Genomic DNA, 18,976 nt, shown 5'->3' with positions numbered 1-18,976 from the left:
GTAATTTCCCAAATGTCACTGAAAAACATGCTTGGCAAGACGGTTTCATTTTGAATGACTTGACCTTACAATTGATACTCATCTCTGCTCAGTCATAAAAAATGATGGCTGTGTATTTTGCATAGCAACTGTAGCATTCGTGCACTTTACATGATGCCAGCATACTCAGAGAGAACACTAAACAAGCATTGACATAGGTCTGGCCTATGAATGCATGTTATTGACTGCCTTCCTCACAACTGTGCTACTGCCAGATGAGAACGCCATAAATTATCTAGCTATCCAAGACACTTTAATAGCATTGCAACGACATGTGTGTGCCCCTGAAAGATCAAGCTCAGGAAGTTGGATAAATAAACAAAAATATCACAGTTGTGTGGGGAAGTAAGCGCACTTTTGTGGAATATCACAATTTCTGCTCAATCAAAACATGTACACTGGGCTATCAACATGTGGGGGAAGCCAAAACCCCACCCCGGTAATACTCACATAATTGGCTGGCGACAACTGTGCTGTCAAGCCAGACCATAAAAACAGGGAGCCCCCCCCCCCCCCCCCCCCCGACTTCAGATGGCTAGCTTAACTAGTGAAGCAACGGGTTTTAACCCTCTCTGGATGTGAATCATGCTGCCATTTTGGGTTTCCAGAAAGTTCGAGACCGATTGGTTGGCAAAAGAACTTTAGACTACAACTAATATTTTGGAGTGTTAATACTAAGTTTATTTTCTTACATCTCAGTGAACAGGCAAAATGAGATCCAGCCTGCTTAAGTTAGAGCAAATACAAACTTGCTTGACAATGAAAAGGAAATGCAAAGTTTAAAACCGACTGCAAGAGCACTATGTGCATTTTTTGTGTGGAAAAAAAAATGGGATGGTACAAGATATCTGGCTATTAAAGAAAAGGAAGAGTAAGTAAAAGGGGGAAGTAGCGGGGGAGAGAATATACGATGGGGAAACTTGCAAGGGGTGAGAGAAGTAATAAAAATACAGGTAAAAACAGCAGTAAAGTGGTATGGTAAAGACATAACGTTATTAAAGAAAGGGAAGGGGAGATGAAAAAGCAGAAGGGAGTAAAAGGGGAGGTAATGGGGGTCTTATAGGATTGGGAAGACATGGGGTAGAAGGGAGCATCAAAGGTAAAAAAGCACTGGCAAAGTCAATAGGTCTTGTCTGTGCAAAAGCTATTGGCTTTGATAATGTGTTTTACCTATGGTGTTCACCAGCCGGACTACTGTTCAGCATGGCTAAAAGTTAGTGGCACAGAGGAGAGTGGCGGGAAGTGACGTAGAATGGAATGGCAAAGAGTGGAGTAGAGTGTTGTAGAGTGGAGAGGCAGAGTGTTGTGTACTGGACAGGCATAGCATAGAGTGGCTTGGAGTGACAAACTGGAGTGGCTTAGAGTAGAATGAACTGGTTTAGAGTGCATTGGCATAGAGTGTTGCAGGGTATTGTGGTGTAGAGTGGTATACAGTGCAGTGGAAGTGTACTCAGCAGCATACAATGCAGTGGCATGGACTAGAGTGGGACAGGGTGCAGTGGGGCCTAGTAGAAAGGTGCAGAGTGGAGTGGAATAGAGTGGAGTGATGCAGAGGGCAGGGGCACAGAGTAGAGTGGAGTGGAGTGGGGTAGAGTGGAGTGGCATAGAGTGCAATGGCACATAGTGGTGCAGAGTAGCATAGAGTGGTGTAGAGTATAGAGCGAGTGAGGTAGGGTGGAGTAGTGCAGAGTAGAGTGGGGTAGTGTACAGTGATGCAGAGTTGAGTGCAGTGGCATACAGTGCAGTAACAGAGTGCAGTTGTTTAGAGTGCACTGGCATGTAGTGGTTAAGAGTAGAGTGGTGTAGAGTGCAGTGGCAGAGTGGAGTGGCACGGACTAGAGTGGTGTGAAGTACAGTGGCCATGAGTAGATTGTTTCAGAGTAGAGCAAAGTGGCATAGAGTGGAGTGGTGCAGGGTAGAGTGCAGTTGCATAGAGTGTAATGGTGCAGAGTAAATTGGTGTAGGGTGCAGTGGGACAAAATGCAGTGATGTAGAGTGGCGTACACTGAACCGGCATAAAGTGCACGGGCAGAGTTGAGTGTTGCTGAGTAAAGTGCATTGGCATAGAGTGCAGTGTTGCAGAGTGGCACAGAGTACAGTGGCGTTGAAGGGAGTTGTGCAGAGTAGATTGGCATGGCCTAGTCTGGAGTGGTGTGGAGTGCAGTACCATGGAGGAGAATGGTGAGGAGTGAATTGGCAAAAAGTAGAGTGGTACAGGGTGGAGTAGAGTGGCGCAGTGTGAAGTGCAGAGGCAGAGTGGAGCAGAATGAAGTGGTATGGATTGGTGTAAAGTGGAGTGATACAGAGCACAGTGCAGTGGTGTGGAGTGGGAGTGGAACAGAGTGGAGTGTCCATGGTGTGGTATCACGCTGCCATTACTGACAACACATTTTTAACTGAAATGACAATTACATTTGCACAGACATACAGTTTTACTAGTAAAACTATAAACTGCACAGACAAAATGTGAGGAAATTGCATCACATAGTTTAATGATTCATTTTGATCATATTATTCGTTTCCAAAACATTTCAGAAATAACAAAAAATGTGATTCATTTGTGCGTTCATAATTCTGATATTTTCTTAAATACTTAAACAGCTCATGTAAACGTGGAGTGCTAGAAAAAACTCTATCCAGCAAGATTGTCACAAAACTCTTCTCACTTTGAAGTCGGAGAAAGAAATGTGAACAAGCATCCTTGGAAGACAGCTCCTTACATTTGACCTCAGTCTTTGAAAACACAGCAAATGTGACGAGATCAGAACAAGATTTAAAGGCCTACTGATGGAAAGCAGGGTTATGGAAGGATGCAGAAAACACAGTTTAGGGAACAGAAGAGACCAACTGAAGCTGGAGAGCCTAAAGCAAATAAAGCCAAAACGTTTGAGTTGCAAACCACAAGGCCAAAGGTAATCAATAAGCGGAATGTACTGTTAGGTCAACTTTCTGAAAGTCCCCAAGATGTCTTAAGCAAGCCAGACAGCTGTGCTGTCTGGTAGACTGCGGCCTCAAAAGGACTAAAGTGGGCGGGTACAAGGTTTATGGGTATTAAAGAAAGGGGAGGTGAGGAGGTCACTGGGAAACCCCTTTAAAAAAATGGCGTTAAGTGGGATGAAACCCCTAAAAACACTACAAAAAATGAAGAAAGGAATAGATCTTGAAAACAGGTATCTTCAGCTTGGTTTTGGAGAAGACCATTTATAAAGAACAATTAACCAAATGAGGTCAGAGGAGAAAAGGTTAGTCAGAACCACTTTAATTGAGTATGTATTTCTTCAGAAACACATACAAACGTATAAAACACAGGTTATAAATCAATTCTTAATTTGTATACCTAATGAGTGGAGGAGGACATGTTTATTTTCTTAGGAGTCCGTTGTGTGAAATGGCAGAGGCGTCAAATATCAAGGCTGACTAGCCTTGATTTCTCCTCATGCCTTTTGCCTCCACTATCCTAGGCTTCTTGTTTTGCTTCGGCTGTGGATTCTCTCCCATCCATGCCGTCTCCTATTGTCGTCATTTTCCTATTTTCCTCTTTCTCCTTTTTCGGTTATTCTCTTTGGCTCTGGGCAAAAATCTAATCATAAAATATTAGTCCAGGTCTCTAAAAAACGATCACTGCTCTAAACTAGATGACTGAAGAGCAACCCATATAAGATAGGGTGACAGTCCGAATTCCTCACAAAAGCTGTTAAATACCCATTGGTAATGTAGCATACTGTCAGGGGTAAGAAGGGCAAAGTGCAGCCAGAGAGGACAGGTGTCTTTCCTCCGAGTGTCGACCAAGCCACCATAGTGGAGATCCCTATGACCAGCCCCCATTGCGGCAATGTTCTGCCTATCGCTCCATTTCGCTTCTCAACACTGTAGTTAAGATACTGTCCATGATCCTAGCCTCCAGAATGAAGAGGGTGTTGTCCTCGCTGATACACCTGGACAATGCGGCTTTATGCCCATGAGAAGTACCCTGCACTGCATTAGGCGACTGCATGTGTCGTTGGCTTACCGGGGCCTCTTAACCCCTCCTCTTGCACTCCTCCTAGACTTCGAGAAGGCCTTTGACACAGTGGACTGGACTTATGTAAACCAGGTGCTTCTGAGCACCGGGTTTGGTCCCAAATTTTGTGGCATAGTGAAGCTCCTTTATTCTAATCCAACGGCGCGGGTGCAAGTGAACAGGGTTGTGTCGGACCCATTCCCTATCCGTCGGGGAACCCGTCAGGGGTGTGCCCTGTCCCTGCTTCTCTTCGCGTTAGCAATGGAGCTACTGGTGAAGCTTGTAAGGAAGGACCCCCTGATTGACGGTTGGTCTTGGCCCACTGGGCGGGAGGACCGGGTGGCGCTTTACACAGACAATGTTCTCTTGTTCCTGGCCAACCCAGCCCGCAGTGGGCCTCGGGCGCTGCAAATCTTGGGACTGTTTTCAGAGGCCTCCGGACTGATACTCAATCCCAGTAAATATCTGCTGGTTCCATTGCACTCCGCAAGGGACTGCTATGACTGGCAAAATGCCATCCCTATCAGACGTAACAGCTTCCGGTATCTGGGAGTAAATGTGGCCCTGCTGCCTGAACTGGCTTGGGCACTTAACATTTTGCCGCTTACTCGAAAGGTAAAAAATTACCTCCATAGATGGCAGACCCTGCCCCTCAACATATTGGGTAGGATAGCATTCTATAAAATGATGGTATTGCACTGGTTCCTCTACCTGCTCCAGAACTACCCCTATCCCATGACCAGGCGGTGGTTTAAGGAGATAGACGCTATAGCGTGGCAATTTCTATGGTATGGTACCCGGCTGGCACTCCGCACCTGTCAAAGAGACTTGTATGAAGGTGATTTGGGGATGTCCAGCCTTTATCTTTATTACCTAGCAATGCATCTGCTGGTGATTAACGACTGGATGGAGGGGGGGCTGGTCTGACCCTGCATATCAGCTAGAACTCCTGACGATGGGCTTCCCCTGCTTGTTCGAGATGCTATACGGTAAACCCCTGCCCCGCAAAATCCCAAAGGTGACCAGAGTGGTACTGATGGGTTGGAGGGAGACGGAGAGGGTGACGGGTTGGTGGTGCCGTCTTACCCAACAAACCCTGCTGTGGCATGGGGGGTGGCTAGAGGAGGTCTCTGCCCTAGAGGGATTTCAAAAGTGGGACCTTACAGGAATCTCACAGTTGGTGGACGTCTGGGAGGGGTCCCACATGCAGTCCTTCGAGGAGCTTCAACAGCAATATTCACTCAACAAGACCCAATTCCACAAATACCTACAGCTCCGGCACGCATTAAACCTGCATGTCCGGGCTGGCATGGTCCTCCCTGAATTTAGTCCCATGGAGGCCAAGGCACTGATGGGCGGTCTGGGTAAAGGGGTTGTGTCACAGATCTACTGCTCCCTGGTCAATAACACAACTCAGACGCTGGACAAACTCCAACAGTGGTGGTAGGAATGGTTGGGCCACATACAGGATGAGGACTGGTGAGACGCGCTGATGGCTCCTAGAACATTGACTATGACCACCCGTCTTCGCGTGGTGCAAGTATACTATTTACACACAGCCTATCTCACACCTGACAGTTTATATAGGGCAGGCCTCCAGCCCTGCACAGATTGTCTCCGTTGTGCAGGCTCCAACGTAGACTTTTACCATATGGCATGGACCTGTCCACACATAACTACCTACTGGCGGGCGGTGGCTACTGAAATCTCCAGAGTCTTGCAGGTGGAGGTGGAGGGGACCCCGTTGCCACTTTTCTTGGGGGTCATGGAGGGAGCGGGGTCCCGTAGAGCGGAGTGGATCTTTTTGGTCGTGGCCTGTCTGGTAGCCAAGAAAGACATTGCAGCTGGCTGGAAAGTGGAGATAGCACCGGCGCTCGTGAAGTGGCGCCGTGGAGTGGACTGGTGTGCCCAGCAGGAAAAACTAGTATAGGAGGCAAGAGGGTGCCCGGCTAAATATGAGAGTGTGGGGGAGGTGGGCGGCGGCCTGGGGAGAGTATTCAGGGGCTATGTCTTAGGTGCCATTGCTGTGGGGTGCCCTGTTACTGATCATTCTGACACTTGTGCGGAACTGTATGATGCCATGTCGGGGGGGGTGTAACCTGTTAGTTGTATGTCACTTTACAAAACTAATAAAGTTGTTTATCAAAAGAAAAAGAAGGGCAAAGTGTGGTGAATCTGCAAGAACCAGAGAACAGTGTATTGCAAGTCTGTAGGGTCACAAGAGCTCTAAGCAGAACAGCCTGTGTGTGGTACAGAATCACTCCTTGAGTATTGGACAAAGCTGCACATTTTGAGATGAAAAGGTGTTTGCTTCAGTACAAAGGCCAGAATGCATGACTCATCAGATTGTGCCAAGGTAGAGCTAGATAAGGGAACTACAGTAGACATTCAATACAAAGAAGGCCAGGAGCTTCAGACTTTATTTGTTGTGTGATTAATTTGAGCCCGACCTGTGGGATGGTAGGAAAAGGAGGCTCATATGCTACAAATAAAAAATATCTCCATAAATCCTTCTATTGCTTTATGGAGTCAGGTCTGTGCTGCATAAAACACCTTAAAAACGAAGTAAAATGGTACACATTTTACACAAGTAAAAAGTTCATTTTACTTGTGTTTTCAATGAATTATACACAGTCAACCCACAAAACGCATTCTGTGAAATGTGTTCCACTTTCCAAAAGGGTGGTTTTGTGCAATGTAACTTTTGGTAGTAAACAGAAGTACATGCATGTTGAAACAAGCAAGCAATAGCTAAAGGGGTGTCCCAAAGCCCCTCTCTACGTATTAATTGTATTATTTCTCTTCATTACAAAATATCTGACAAGCAGCTGAAGCTTTCTTGTGGCCATACCTAAAAGCGTTAGTTCCATATATTGCTCTACACTGGCATAAGTGGACAAAGTGTTTCCCTGTGTAAGAGAACCTTTAGATTGGCTGGATCACAGACCATGCAATTCTATTTTTTTCTATGTCCTTTGTTTTGAATGCAGATTCAATTTTTTTAGCCTACATACTACATAACACGAATGGAGGCACAATTCTTCCAAGTGTGTAAACAAACATCACTCCCAACTTATTTCCTAGGAGTTGGGAAATATTGATATTACTGTATAACTTTATGCTATTCAGATACCAAGGTGGTTATCTACCTGTAAGTCCAATTCTCTTCAAGCTGCACTTTCTTCACTGGTTGTCAATACGGATATCTTCCTATTGAATCAGAAGGACCCCATAAGCCAGAAGTGCACAATGTAGGCCATTGAGGACTAAATTATTGCCAGTTTGTCATGAGAACCACTTACTTTGTAAGCGAGTTGCATTTAAATTGTCTCTAAATTTATCTTGAGGGGGATATGTTGGAAGTTTTGCATGGAACCAGTCCTTGTGGTCCTGCCTTGGCCCCCTCCCTACATGAAACTACAACTATGGGTAATGTTCTTGACAACTTTTAGAAGAGTGTCCCAAGTAGCAGTGCCTACCTAATATTGCCCAATTAAAACTGGCTATATAACACTCAGGAAAATTGAAGGTGTATGCTTAGAGCACAAATATACATAGCGAGGAACAATTTACATTCATTAGTTTTTTGCTACAGTTTATGCAAAAGGAAAAGGATGCTCCATAACGAGTACTTATCTTCAAAATTGAACAAACAGCAAAACAATTTGTTGCGTGAGTAACTTCCCACTGAAAACCCCAGTTAGATTGTTCAAGCATATGCAACCTCATTACGTTTAATTTAGTGCATCAAAGTGAACCCAGTGAAGTAAGCACAAAAGTAGAAGGCACTGTGGGTCAGGTCGGTGAGGAAGGGTGCCAATTCACCTGCTGACGCCAGATACAAACAGCCTTAAAAACCTTATCAGTGTACCATCCCTCCAGAATGAGTACCGTCGGCCTTGCAGCAGAACGTACTGTGCATATACATTTGTCTAGAATTTAGGCATAAACAATTTATGTTTTTTACATTCCAAAAAGGGTTTTGATGAGCTTTCATCCAAACAATCAAGCAGACAGAATTGGGCATTTAGCACCGTAAAAATGTACGATTTAAATCAACTGCCACAAAAAACTGTCATGCTTGAAGAGTAAAAAGTTTTTTTTTTTTTAAATCTCAGAAACTACCAATCTCTACCTGATTTCCACATTTTCTAGTTCTACACCTAAAGTACACATCCTTCTTTCACCTAGATCTTTACATCTTCTACTGAAGACCCTTTCGGTTCACTACTTATCCAATTTGAAAGTCATTTGGCATATGTATTTTGCACGAAAAGCATAGTATAAACGTTGTGCCATCTGAAATCTAGGCACAACTGTTGTTCATCAGCACAGAAAAGGTATTGAATACTACCTACATCAGCTGCCTCCTGTACTTCTGTCCTATCCCAAATGTCATTCTTCACCATTCTGTCTCCATCAAAAAATGCTTAAAGAAAGAAACAAGTACAAATTCATTTCGCTGAACTCTGGTCTTAGAACAGGAGCACCTTAAGAGTGCACAAGTATATCTAATTTTAAGCACAAACAATATTCATTGCCTTGAGCTGTGTCAGACCTACAAAACTTCAGATCCTACATTCTGAAGAATGGTTAATGCCTGATGACTAAGCATTGTATAGGGACATACTGCTATTAAATTATGTACTAGTGTAAGATATAAACTAGAGCCCCTTTGCTTGCATGCATTTCAATTTTAAAAGTTTGTAGAGTTTAGTGACCCTGCATAATTCTACCGTGAAGGTTTATGCTACTGCACGTGACCTCCCCTTGGATCCTAGCTGGCTTAGACACAACATCCCTGCCTCAAAGAAGTACCCTATTCTGTTGTGCCCCATTTAAATTCAATCCAGCCATACACAATCAATCATAAAACATACTCCAAAATTAGTCCTAGTCTGAGAATTGACGAATCGGTGTGTGGGAAATGTGGCAAGGGTTATTGTCTCAGAATGGAAATACCATCTACAAAAAAAAAAAAAAAGAAAACCAGACAGGCTCTTATGTCGCTGCTAACCATCTGGCACATGTGCGCGCCCATATACACACACACACACACACACACACACACACACATATATATTTGTATTACATTTCTATAGTTCAAATGGAAAACTGAAGGCATACTGATTTAACAAGAATGACTCTAGCCCAATATCAGCCATGTTGTTAATCACAAGGTTATAGGAACAAAAACAAACAATGCGACACAAAAGGTAACCACATTCATAAAGCAGTAGAAGGTAACTTTAAATAAGTGCAGCCCGTCCATTAACAATGGCCCACAGACTAGTTTGAAAAAAAAATTGATGGGTAAACATGAAAAAAAAAATTCTCTTGGAGAATTTTTTTTCTAAATATCAGCACTCATTTAGAGTTTGGGAATTGTGAAAGAAAGCTTTAAAAGGAGCAAACCTGATTGGCTGTGGCTGCTGCGGCGAAGGGGACACTTGTTGCAGGAGTTGTTGCTGCAGAGACAGAGGCAGACGTAGCGCTGTGCATCATGGGTACTTTCAGGAGGGGAACCATGGAAGCAATGAACAGGAGGGTGTAGCATTATGGAAATAGAAGTGGTATTTGGCATGGTGAATATCACACAGCAGCAGCAAGCCATCACGGGTTAAACCAGCAGATGGCATGCAATCACAATGCAAAGCAAGAAAGCATGGGAGAGAAATAAAAAAGGGAAAATAGCTTATTACAAGTACAATTAAAGAAGGTAGGTAAAAAAATAATAACTAAAAATCAGTGATTCCCAGAAAATACGAAGCAGAAAGAAACAAAGTTCTGGTTAATTCGACCTTATAATGTAAACGCGGACACACACTGATGCTTTCAACTGCTCATCCTCTAATACAACCAACTATTAGTACAGTAACATTTCCAACTTTAAAATAATAAAGTAAAAATTAGGGGTTTCCACTCTTTTTCTGCAAACTAAATCAGATTTTGCTTAGAAAGTCTGCTCTCGTTGTTTCACTAAATCTCCTTTCTCTGTGTGTTGAACTTCTAAAGAAACAAAACCTAGTGTAGTTTTTGATTAGCAACCATCACACATTTGTTGATGGAATTTAGAGTACATCACCCACACACTAGCACCCGTATTGGCTTGATTGCGAGGCCTAAAATCAAGACTATTGAAAACAATTTTCTAGATAGTAATGATATTTGTAAATCTGTTTTTTATGGATGCTTCAATCTACGCTAGAGAAGAAGCAATCCATTCATCCTTGTACTTGGTACAGTGTGTAGCAGAAGACGGGCAATCAAAACAAAAGTGCAACATTATGGAGGTTGTAATGAAGACCTTGAGTTCTAGACAAATAAATGATAAGGACTGACCAGAGGACACTTCTGGGAAACCCCGATAACATTTTCTTACACAACGTAGAGTAAATGGCACAGAACATAGCAACTTTAAAAACAGTACACGGAAGACATGTTTTTTTCGTTGTAACATGTAAAATACTAACAATTTCTGTATTTCCGAAATTTCACCCGTGGGTGAGTTGCAAGTAATGTCATATTAAGCTTAAAAATTACTTTCAAATATGGAGAAAGGCAATAAAACAGCTAAATTACTTTAGAAAAAATACATATACATGTATTCGGTATTTCAAACAGTTCAAAAGAGATTGATAAAGGTTGGAACCTACCAATACTGTTAGCGGGAGTCATGCAGAAAACTGACCCTGCATGTCATGCAATGATACAGTAGGTGGAAGAGATGAATAAAGGGAAAGAAATAGGTTAGCCGTTTAGAGACAACATTCAAGGTGTGATTCAAGCACAGCGCTGAGTAAGTTAAAGTTAGTTAAAACACCACTCTGAAAGGTCATTTGTAGTTTATGTGCTGAAGAAGTGCCATCTGGTCCATTTAAGTTTGCTTCAATTAACGGTTTTGGCAACTACAGCCTGATGTGCTTAAAAAGGTGGTTGCATATATATACAACTATTAACTTGTGTAAAAATTGGAACTCAAGGTTTATTCCTTTGTTTTGTGCCTTTCCGACTCTTCTCTCCGATTTAAAGATCTATCAGGAACGGACATTCTGGTCACTCAAGGGACACGAGTTACTTTAATTTCTAGGGCTTAAATGGAGAGTAAATTTGAGGTCTTCGGGCCTCATAGATCACTATACGTATTTAGTTTAATAAAGCCTGAAAATACAGGTCTTCTTCCTAGCAAATGGTTGATTGTAATTCAATACGAAACATTATAGTTGTCTAGTCTAGCTACTTGAATAAGACAATTAAATGTGATACTTGCCACAACACAAATACATACAACAATAAATTAGGATTAGCTGCTACAGGGTGCGGCCTTATTACACTGACTACAATTAAGGCTCTGCCATTTCCTTGTCACTCCAACGTAACAAAAGCACTGGGGCGTTGCACTAAAGCTATAACTTTCACCCGCTCAGACTTGATAAGCTATCCCTAATCAATATGCAAGTGCGGGCTGGTACTTAACAAGGGACCCAAACAAGCACATTTCTATATTTCTGAAAACAGCCCATTGCAAAATTCACAGTGAACTTCATTGCAATCAGTGAGAGTTTTATGATGTACCCTTGAGCTCCACTACTGTGACCAATGCACAATATATATTTTTATGACACAGGACAAAGAAAATGTATTGATGGAGTTCTAAATGAGTCAACTTAATCATGATTATTCTGCACCATTTCTATGGTTTTCTTTATTATTAACTCAATTAACATACCTGCTCCTGACAAAATGTGTCACTCAGATGTTGCTATCTGCCGTTAAAAATGTGTTTTTGTCACCAAGAGTAGAAATGCAACTATGACCATTACCTCTGCGTGAAGGCATTTCATAGTTTTTAAAGTAAAAAAATATGAAAGATCAAAAGCCATTTTGGGTGCCTTTTGGTACAAAATAGAATCTTGTGATTTTACCAAATTAAAGTAAATCAAACTACAAATGACCTTATTATGAAAGGTGACCACCACAAAAAAATTACATTGTAAACAAGGCATTAAAACGTTCACTTAATAACGGCACATATCCACTGTGGCATAAATGTGAGGTGTGGGTAGCTCATCCCAACATATTACCACTACTAATTCATTAGCCACAGAGCTGGGGGTGAGTGCCTACAAGCGTAGTTGCACAGAGTAATAAATATGAATAAATCAGGCACATGCTGACCAAGTAACTGGTTGGAAAAGGTTAACAAACGAATTCAAATCATAGCCTGGACTGTTCTGATTCTGCGTCAGAAATCATACTTTGGAATAATCTCTTTCTAAAGCATCCTTCGTTATAACAAGGACAAGCAGGGCAAGTAATGATTGAATGGATGGATGGATGGATGGATGGATGGATGGATGGCGCACACCTGGTCCCTTAACTGGTGTACGTGAAGGAGCTCTCAAAGGACAACACCAAAAAATAATATATCTGAATGGACTTTTCTTTTTAATACAAGTAGCTGCAATCCATAAAACTATATTTCGTGCACTTCTATGTGCCGCATTCTCTTTAGGCACCTGTTCACAAATACAGCTATAACTTCAATGGAGGCTAAAGGCTTCAGGTGAGCTAATAAAGATGACCCAAGGGGACAGAAGTGATTGTTGGCCTTTCCAAACCAGCTTCTTTACACAAATGTGAAGTAATGACCTTCGTTTCAACACATTTGTACCAAACAGACACAGAGCACATCTTTTGAAAGCCCCACAGCAACTTATTAGAAATACAGCATTTCCATCTTCCCCATACCAAAGCGTTTTGCAAAAAAACGATTTCTGAAGCACAACATTCAACATAAAATAAGCAAGATATTCTAAAGCAAACAGGGGTACCGAGTCGGACTTCCTCGGTGCCATGCAAGCCTAAAGACATAAAACATTGTAATCCGATACAAATATATTTGCATTACAACGCATCACCTTGATTTTTAAAAAGCTTTCTTGTAATGCGCGTGTCTCCTGCACACTATTTCCACTTTTAAAGATGCGGCTCCCCCTGTTGCGCAACAGTGGCCCTTGCAGTCCAGGGACCAGCAACTTTGGAGCTTTCAATATAAACCGCGCTAAGTGTTTGCAATGAAAATACACAATTGGCTAAAAAAAACAATGTGGTCCTCATACGTGGAGGAAAAAGGCAAATTTACAAATAACGACGGTACTTTAAATATATTTTATGACTTTTTTTTCCCGATCAGAAGACACACGTGGGGCCTACTAAAACATTACACGCGCCAACGTCACCATCTGGCGCTGTACAGAGATACAAATCAATAAATTAAAAAAAAAAAAAAAAACAATAAGTAATTAAAAAAATTGTCCCATATACTCGTAGTAGGAATTTGTTTTCAAATGGAGCAAGAACGGGTCCTGCTGGCAGCAAGGGCAGGCTGTAGAGACGAGGACACTGCCCAAGGCAGATTTCCTAAAGGGTGCAAATAGGAAGGGTCTCCGTGTGAATCCCTGCTGGAGCCAAAGAGGTGTTGGATGGGCAAAGTATGAGGGGGAGTGGTGGTCCAAGCAAGGGCGGTCTTCCTCATTTCAGTACATAATGCACATCATTTATTTTTAAAAGAACGTAAAATAAAACCGAACAAACCCATTATAAAGCAAAAAAGGTCGTTTTTGTTTATGAAAGTTACTTATGGCACAAAATTTTAACAATATATAGAGATTCACATATATGATGGGTTTCCTTTTGTTATTCCTGGCGCTTCGTTAAAATCAACATTATTTTACACGGGCTGGAAATTGAGTTTGTGGAGCTTACGGAGGCGGGTGCATGAGGAAAACAAAAATCAAGTAGCTGAGTGAGCTCTTGAATTAAATAATATTCTGGCACACATATAGGGCAAACTATTCTGCTGAGATGAATACGAGTTTTATCGTTGCATAATCAATGTAGTCTTACTGAAGGAGGAAAATCTGCACTAAAGGCAAGCCAGCTAAAACGCCTCTGATTGTAGCCTACGGCTTTTAGGGAGTTAATACAGTCTACTAAGACTCCCAGTGATGTTGAAATATGATGAAATATGATGCAGTTGTAACTCACTGCATCACAGGAGTATTCCTCTACTACACAGCCTCCTGTCCAGATCTGGGAGTAGATATTGTTGGCGACTTCAACTCACCAATGAATTTCTTCTAAATATCGAGAAGGTCGTATAATAGCTGTGAAAGCATTACCATCACAAATGAAGGATGCAAAAACACTAGGCCTTTCACCTATATCAGAGGAACCTAACAGAGAAGGCAACGAGTCAAACACATAGATTTGACTAGCCTCGCCCATGCAACCCCTGCTACAGACACCAGGCAAACCTACCGGCCGAGTCGTGCACTCTTCAAACATACACGGCAGATATGGTGTGGCCCAAAACAAGTCAACTTGATCATGTACAGATGTCAAGTTCCAGGGTTTTCTATGCCAACAGTATGAATGAGGAGGAACTCGAAGTACGCAGCCACGGTTTGACTCGATCACTTCAAAACAGGATGTCGTAAAGAAGGTGGAGTCCAGAACTGATAGATCATCCAACATTTTAGTTTCCTTCTGTGATGGATTTGACGCCAAGTAAATATTCTTGTCAATTCTCTTAGGTCTACTCTCACTGACAAGAGGAAGGTAATGTTTTCCTTTACATATAAGTCTACTGTGGTGTCTACTGTGATCATGAAACATCCTGCCTGCAGAAAAGGAATCAACACAAACCAACGTGATTTGATTTTAGTTATAATTATTATAGACTTCAAAATAAAACATGTGCAAAATACTTCATATGAAGGAAGTGATACAGGAAAGGGCAAATACAAGTAGAACAAATTTACTTTGCCCTAAAATAACATAGTAAAATCATGTTTTAGCTGTTTTCCTTACAAGCTAAGAGCAAATACCAATCAAAGAATGAAGAGCATTACTACCCTTCCAAAAGAGTGTCAAAGTATCTGTCATCCTGATCGGTAGGCATAGTTTCTTTGAGGGTAACAAAGACTTAAGAGTAAATCCGACATTAGACACTACTTGCAAACCTAGCTGAAAAGGTTTTATCCATAGGCAAGGGAGTGGAAATGCCAACACGCAGGTTGAAGGTTGAATTGTAATCCACAACAGTTGATTTTGAATTACCTGGCTTCAGAGAAATAATGTTTTATTCCTTTTGAAACCTTCTTCAGTCAAAGTGATAAGGCACGTCTTTGGGTACCAGGTGCAGAAGTAAGTAGTCTAATGGGGTTTACCTCACTATTACAGCCTTGTCTCATATACTCTCTTTTTGAGAAGATTTTTTAATTGTTCAAAGTACTCAAAATTCACTTAACTTCTGCAAAATGACCAATCCAAACTGCGTATGTGCACGGTCTGTGAGAAGTTATTTTCTGAAGATAGGAACGCCACACAACCTCGGGCAGAGGGTAAGTTTCTTATGTAAAGGCTCATCAAAGGTCCATTTGTAGCCCAGACCTATTAGTTGGAACCAATAAGTTCGGAAATGAAGACTGTCCACTGCACTATTGCAGAATGTTTAACTTAGGGGGCACTGGTACAGATTACAGCTGCTTCTTTCACTAGTGACCATAAGAGGATCCGGTACAATGCATGGTAAGAGCATAGTCTGAGAACTACATGTCCAAAAAGGTGACAATTTAGACAAACTAGAGGAAGCAGTGCTTTCTACATGGAGAGCTCTCACAAGCTCAGGAAGACTCAACAAGAAGAACATAAGCATTCAACCAGTGCATGTGAGATCCTTCTACCCTCCTAATGGTGCTCATGTAATTACATGGAGAACTGCGAAACTCAGCAATTTGTAATGAAGTATGTTCCGGTGCATTCCCCCCTCCAGGCGATTATGGAAAGCATTCTTACACAAGACACCTCCAAGAAGAGCAAGAAAAGGACAACCCTAGAAAGTCCAATAATAATCTAATGCAGACACGGGGAGACTTGTCCCTCAATCTGGCACAGCCTTCTAAGATGGACAGCCACCACAAGGAAAACCTTTAACCTTATACAAGCCCGATCAAGCAAGTTCTCTGTGGAGTTGATGGCTAGTGATCTGTAGTACATAACATGGTCAAAACTCAAATGTGAGCTATAGATGGAAATGCCTGAACCCAGGGATATTAACCAATTGAAAATATAAATGTTTTTCTATGGGATTTGTAAGGAGGCTTGAGTCATACAGTTAAGTTGCTGCTTGCCTCATTCGTTTTCTGCAGAAAAACTTTAAAAAAAGGACAAGTGAGTCTCCAATTGCCTGGGAAATAGACCGGACAAGTTTCTCGTTAACAGCAAGAGAGAAAAATTGCAATGACTTAGAAAAGGTGTGCAGTTGGCCTGATAACTTTGGGGCAAATGTCTACCCACTCAACGTAAAGGAAAAGCTCAGACCTTAAAAGGTTACTTGAAAGCACAACAAATAGGCATAGTATTGCCAGGAGGAAGGAAGAAACTGTGGCGTAGATATGAGGATTGCCAAATAGTCATAGCAGACAGGATTAATGCCCTTTTTTTGTTTTAAGAAACGGTTGTTTCTGGTTAAATAGTTCATTTGAATAAAGTCAATAAAAGTGAAATAAAGAACATTTGTAGCAACTATATCCATTTATAAACCTGCAGACTCATGAGCTGAATAATATCACACCTTTTAATTTAATGTACATCTGTGACGTTCGATTATTTACCAAATTCCATTATTTTTGCTGGGCTTATTTTTTTTTCAGCTTCTGTAAAAATGGTGGTCTGGATCAGGCCAGCTGTATAATATTGTTTCATGATTCTGGATGAAATGTGTACGATTCTGGATGAAATGTGTACGATTTTGGCTGTTATTAATGGTCTTACTCTTACAAAACCATTTACAGGCAAGTTCAAATGAGATTAATATGAGAGTGAAAAGTCTTGAGCCTCGATAATTTCATCATGGCCACCTGCGTTACGGGCCATGCAACTGGATGTACACAGAGCAGTTTTCGAAATATCTAGGTGCTGATTTAGTTAAAAAAAAAATAACACCGATTGAGCATTTACATGTTTTTTTTAAACCCGTGCTCCCATGGTGCACGGAGAATATCAAAATTAAGAATTTTAAAGAATACGCGGATTATGCACTGAAAAAACCCATTTTATACGCAAATAGCATGCTTCTGCTGCCCCCATTTGGGCCATGTAGGTTTTTGCATGTCGGGAGATGGCAGGAAAGCTGAAACATTTACCAAAACGCCATTTACTGATAAGTAGCGATATCGTGCTTTTTGTGTCCCCTAAAATCATATCCTCCTGTGCACGGAAAATGCATATCTGGAATCGGAATGCAAGGTGGGTAAGAAACTGCATCTTTAAAAGTGGACTAAAGGTATTAATGAAGTAACGCAGAAATGACCCTTTGGAGAGTAAAACATTCAACATGTCAGCTTACACCAATGTCTATGAAAGTGCTGTGCGACATACCTGTCGGAAAAAAGGCTGCGCTTTGTTGCAACTGTGCATTGGCTAGCGCCTGTTGATAGTGCAAGACACTGGGGTTAAAAAGCGCACTGGCACCGTTACTTTTCTCAAGGGCTTGCCTCTTTGGTAAAGAATGAAGAACACCCGGAGGGAAGGCCTGTAAGCAAGGAATTCAACAAAGCTTGTAGAGAGTAAAGTGAACAAACGTGACAAAATCATTCTATATTTGTGTACACGTGTCAGTGGTATACGTCATAGATAACAATTAAAAAGATGCCTTGCCATGCACCTTAACCCAAACTGTAGCGATGTAGAATGAGTGAGGTTTTGTTATTGATAGCAAAAGCATGGTTTTAAAACCTAAAGTTGTAAAGCCTTAGCTACAGAAAAGGAAAGCATTCAAGCAACAAAAAAGGCATCAGCTTTAAATACGGCTTAAAATACTTGAGGTGAATGAAACATTTGCATTTCAACACCTACATCGGTCATCTTTAAAACCGTTCAAATTATAATCATTCCTCAATTAAAAATACATCTTAAGCCTGATTATTTTTCAAACATTTTTTCTACTACAAATGTAAATTTTGTAACTAATTTCAAGATAGGCTATTTTATAATGAAGCCATGTTAGAAAATAAACCAAAATTTTTCATATATTACATATGGAAAATGAGATGGCTAAATATGGCACAGGAGTTGTCCATACATTATTAATACATAAAAATAATGTTTAACTGATGTTAAAAAAGCAATTAGAGATTTCATTAGTTGCTTCTTTGAAAAGCTACATGCAAAGCAAAAGGTGAAAGTCAAAGTACCAGGTCTACAGTTGCTTCGAGAGGTCGCTTCATTGCTTTGGCAGTCGACTGAGTCTTTTAATAACAGGCAGCGAGCACATGATGGCAGTGGGCCAATGGGATTCAAGCGAATTAACATACAGGTAAACAGCAAGCAGAGGTGCATCATGGGAACGGCATTGCATTGTGGATAGGTGAGAAGGAAAAAAATATTCTGAATGCAATATACAACATACAAAACACTAGGCATGCACAACAACAAAAATGCTTTTCTAAAGAAATGAATATTACACCTTTAATTAGTACTGAAGCAAAAACGCATCTACTATACCTTAGTTAAAAGCATATAAGAGAGTAAAATACAGATGTTTGAAATTTAGGAAAAATTAATTAAATAGCAGCTAGCAGACACCATAAAGCATTTTCCTAACGTGAAAGAATTGCAAAGAATTCAAAGCGCAACCAGCAAACATTATTGATGATAATTTAGGTGGCTATACATTCAGAAAAAAATGCACAAATGAATTCTACAAAATTCAACTAATGAAGTAGAAATAAATAAAAAGTGACTTGAAATGATTTAACACATTCATTTCTTCGCTTTTCCATAATAACTATAACAATATCAATATTTACATCCTTCCAATTATGCATTACTAATGTGTCTGTGCAATATAGCTGATTTATATATATATTT

General features: G+C 41.0%; 1 protein-coding gene across 32 annotated transcripts in view; it reads right to left on the bottom strand.

Annotated features, from left to right (window-relative positions):
• MBNL2 (muscleblind like splicing regulator 2) overlaps positions 1–18,976 on the bottom strand; it is a 563,412-nt gene that overhangs the window by 56,988 nt on the left and 487,448 nt on the right. For 5 of the 32 annotated variants that reach the window (XM_069204579.1, XM_069204575.1, XM_069204576.1 and 2 more), the window contains 4 exons: positions 18,301–18,354; positions 17,486–17,639; positions 10,696–10,731; positions 9,455–9,549 (listed from right to left, as the gene is read on the bottom strand). The exons of 2 other annotated variants lie outside the window; for them this stretch is intronic. In XM_069204579.1, coding sequence (XP_069060680.1) covers positions 9,455–9,549; positions 10,696–10,731; positions 17,486–17,639; positions 18,301–18,354 — 339 coding nt within the window. Of the gene's footprint in view, positions 1–8,397; positions 8,469–9,454; positions 9,550–10,695; positions 10,732–17,485; positions 17,640–18,300; positions 18,355–18,976 lie in introns of all 32 variants that reach the window. 25 more of the 32 variants (XM_069204591.1, XM_069204590.1, XM_069204593.1 and 22 more) reach the window with 13 other exon arrangements.

The sequence above is a fragment of the Pleurodeles waltl genome, chromosome 8 (assembly GCF_031143425.1).
Source record: "Pleurodeles waltl isolate 20211129_DDA chromosome 8, aPleWal1.hap1.20221129, whole genome shotgun sequence".
NCBI lineage: Eukaryota > Metazoa > Chordata > Amphibia > Caudata > Salamandridae > Pleurodeles > Pleurodeles waltl.
This window is presented reverse-complemented; position numbering and strand designations above follow the sequence as displayed.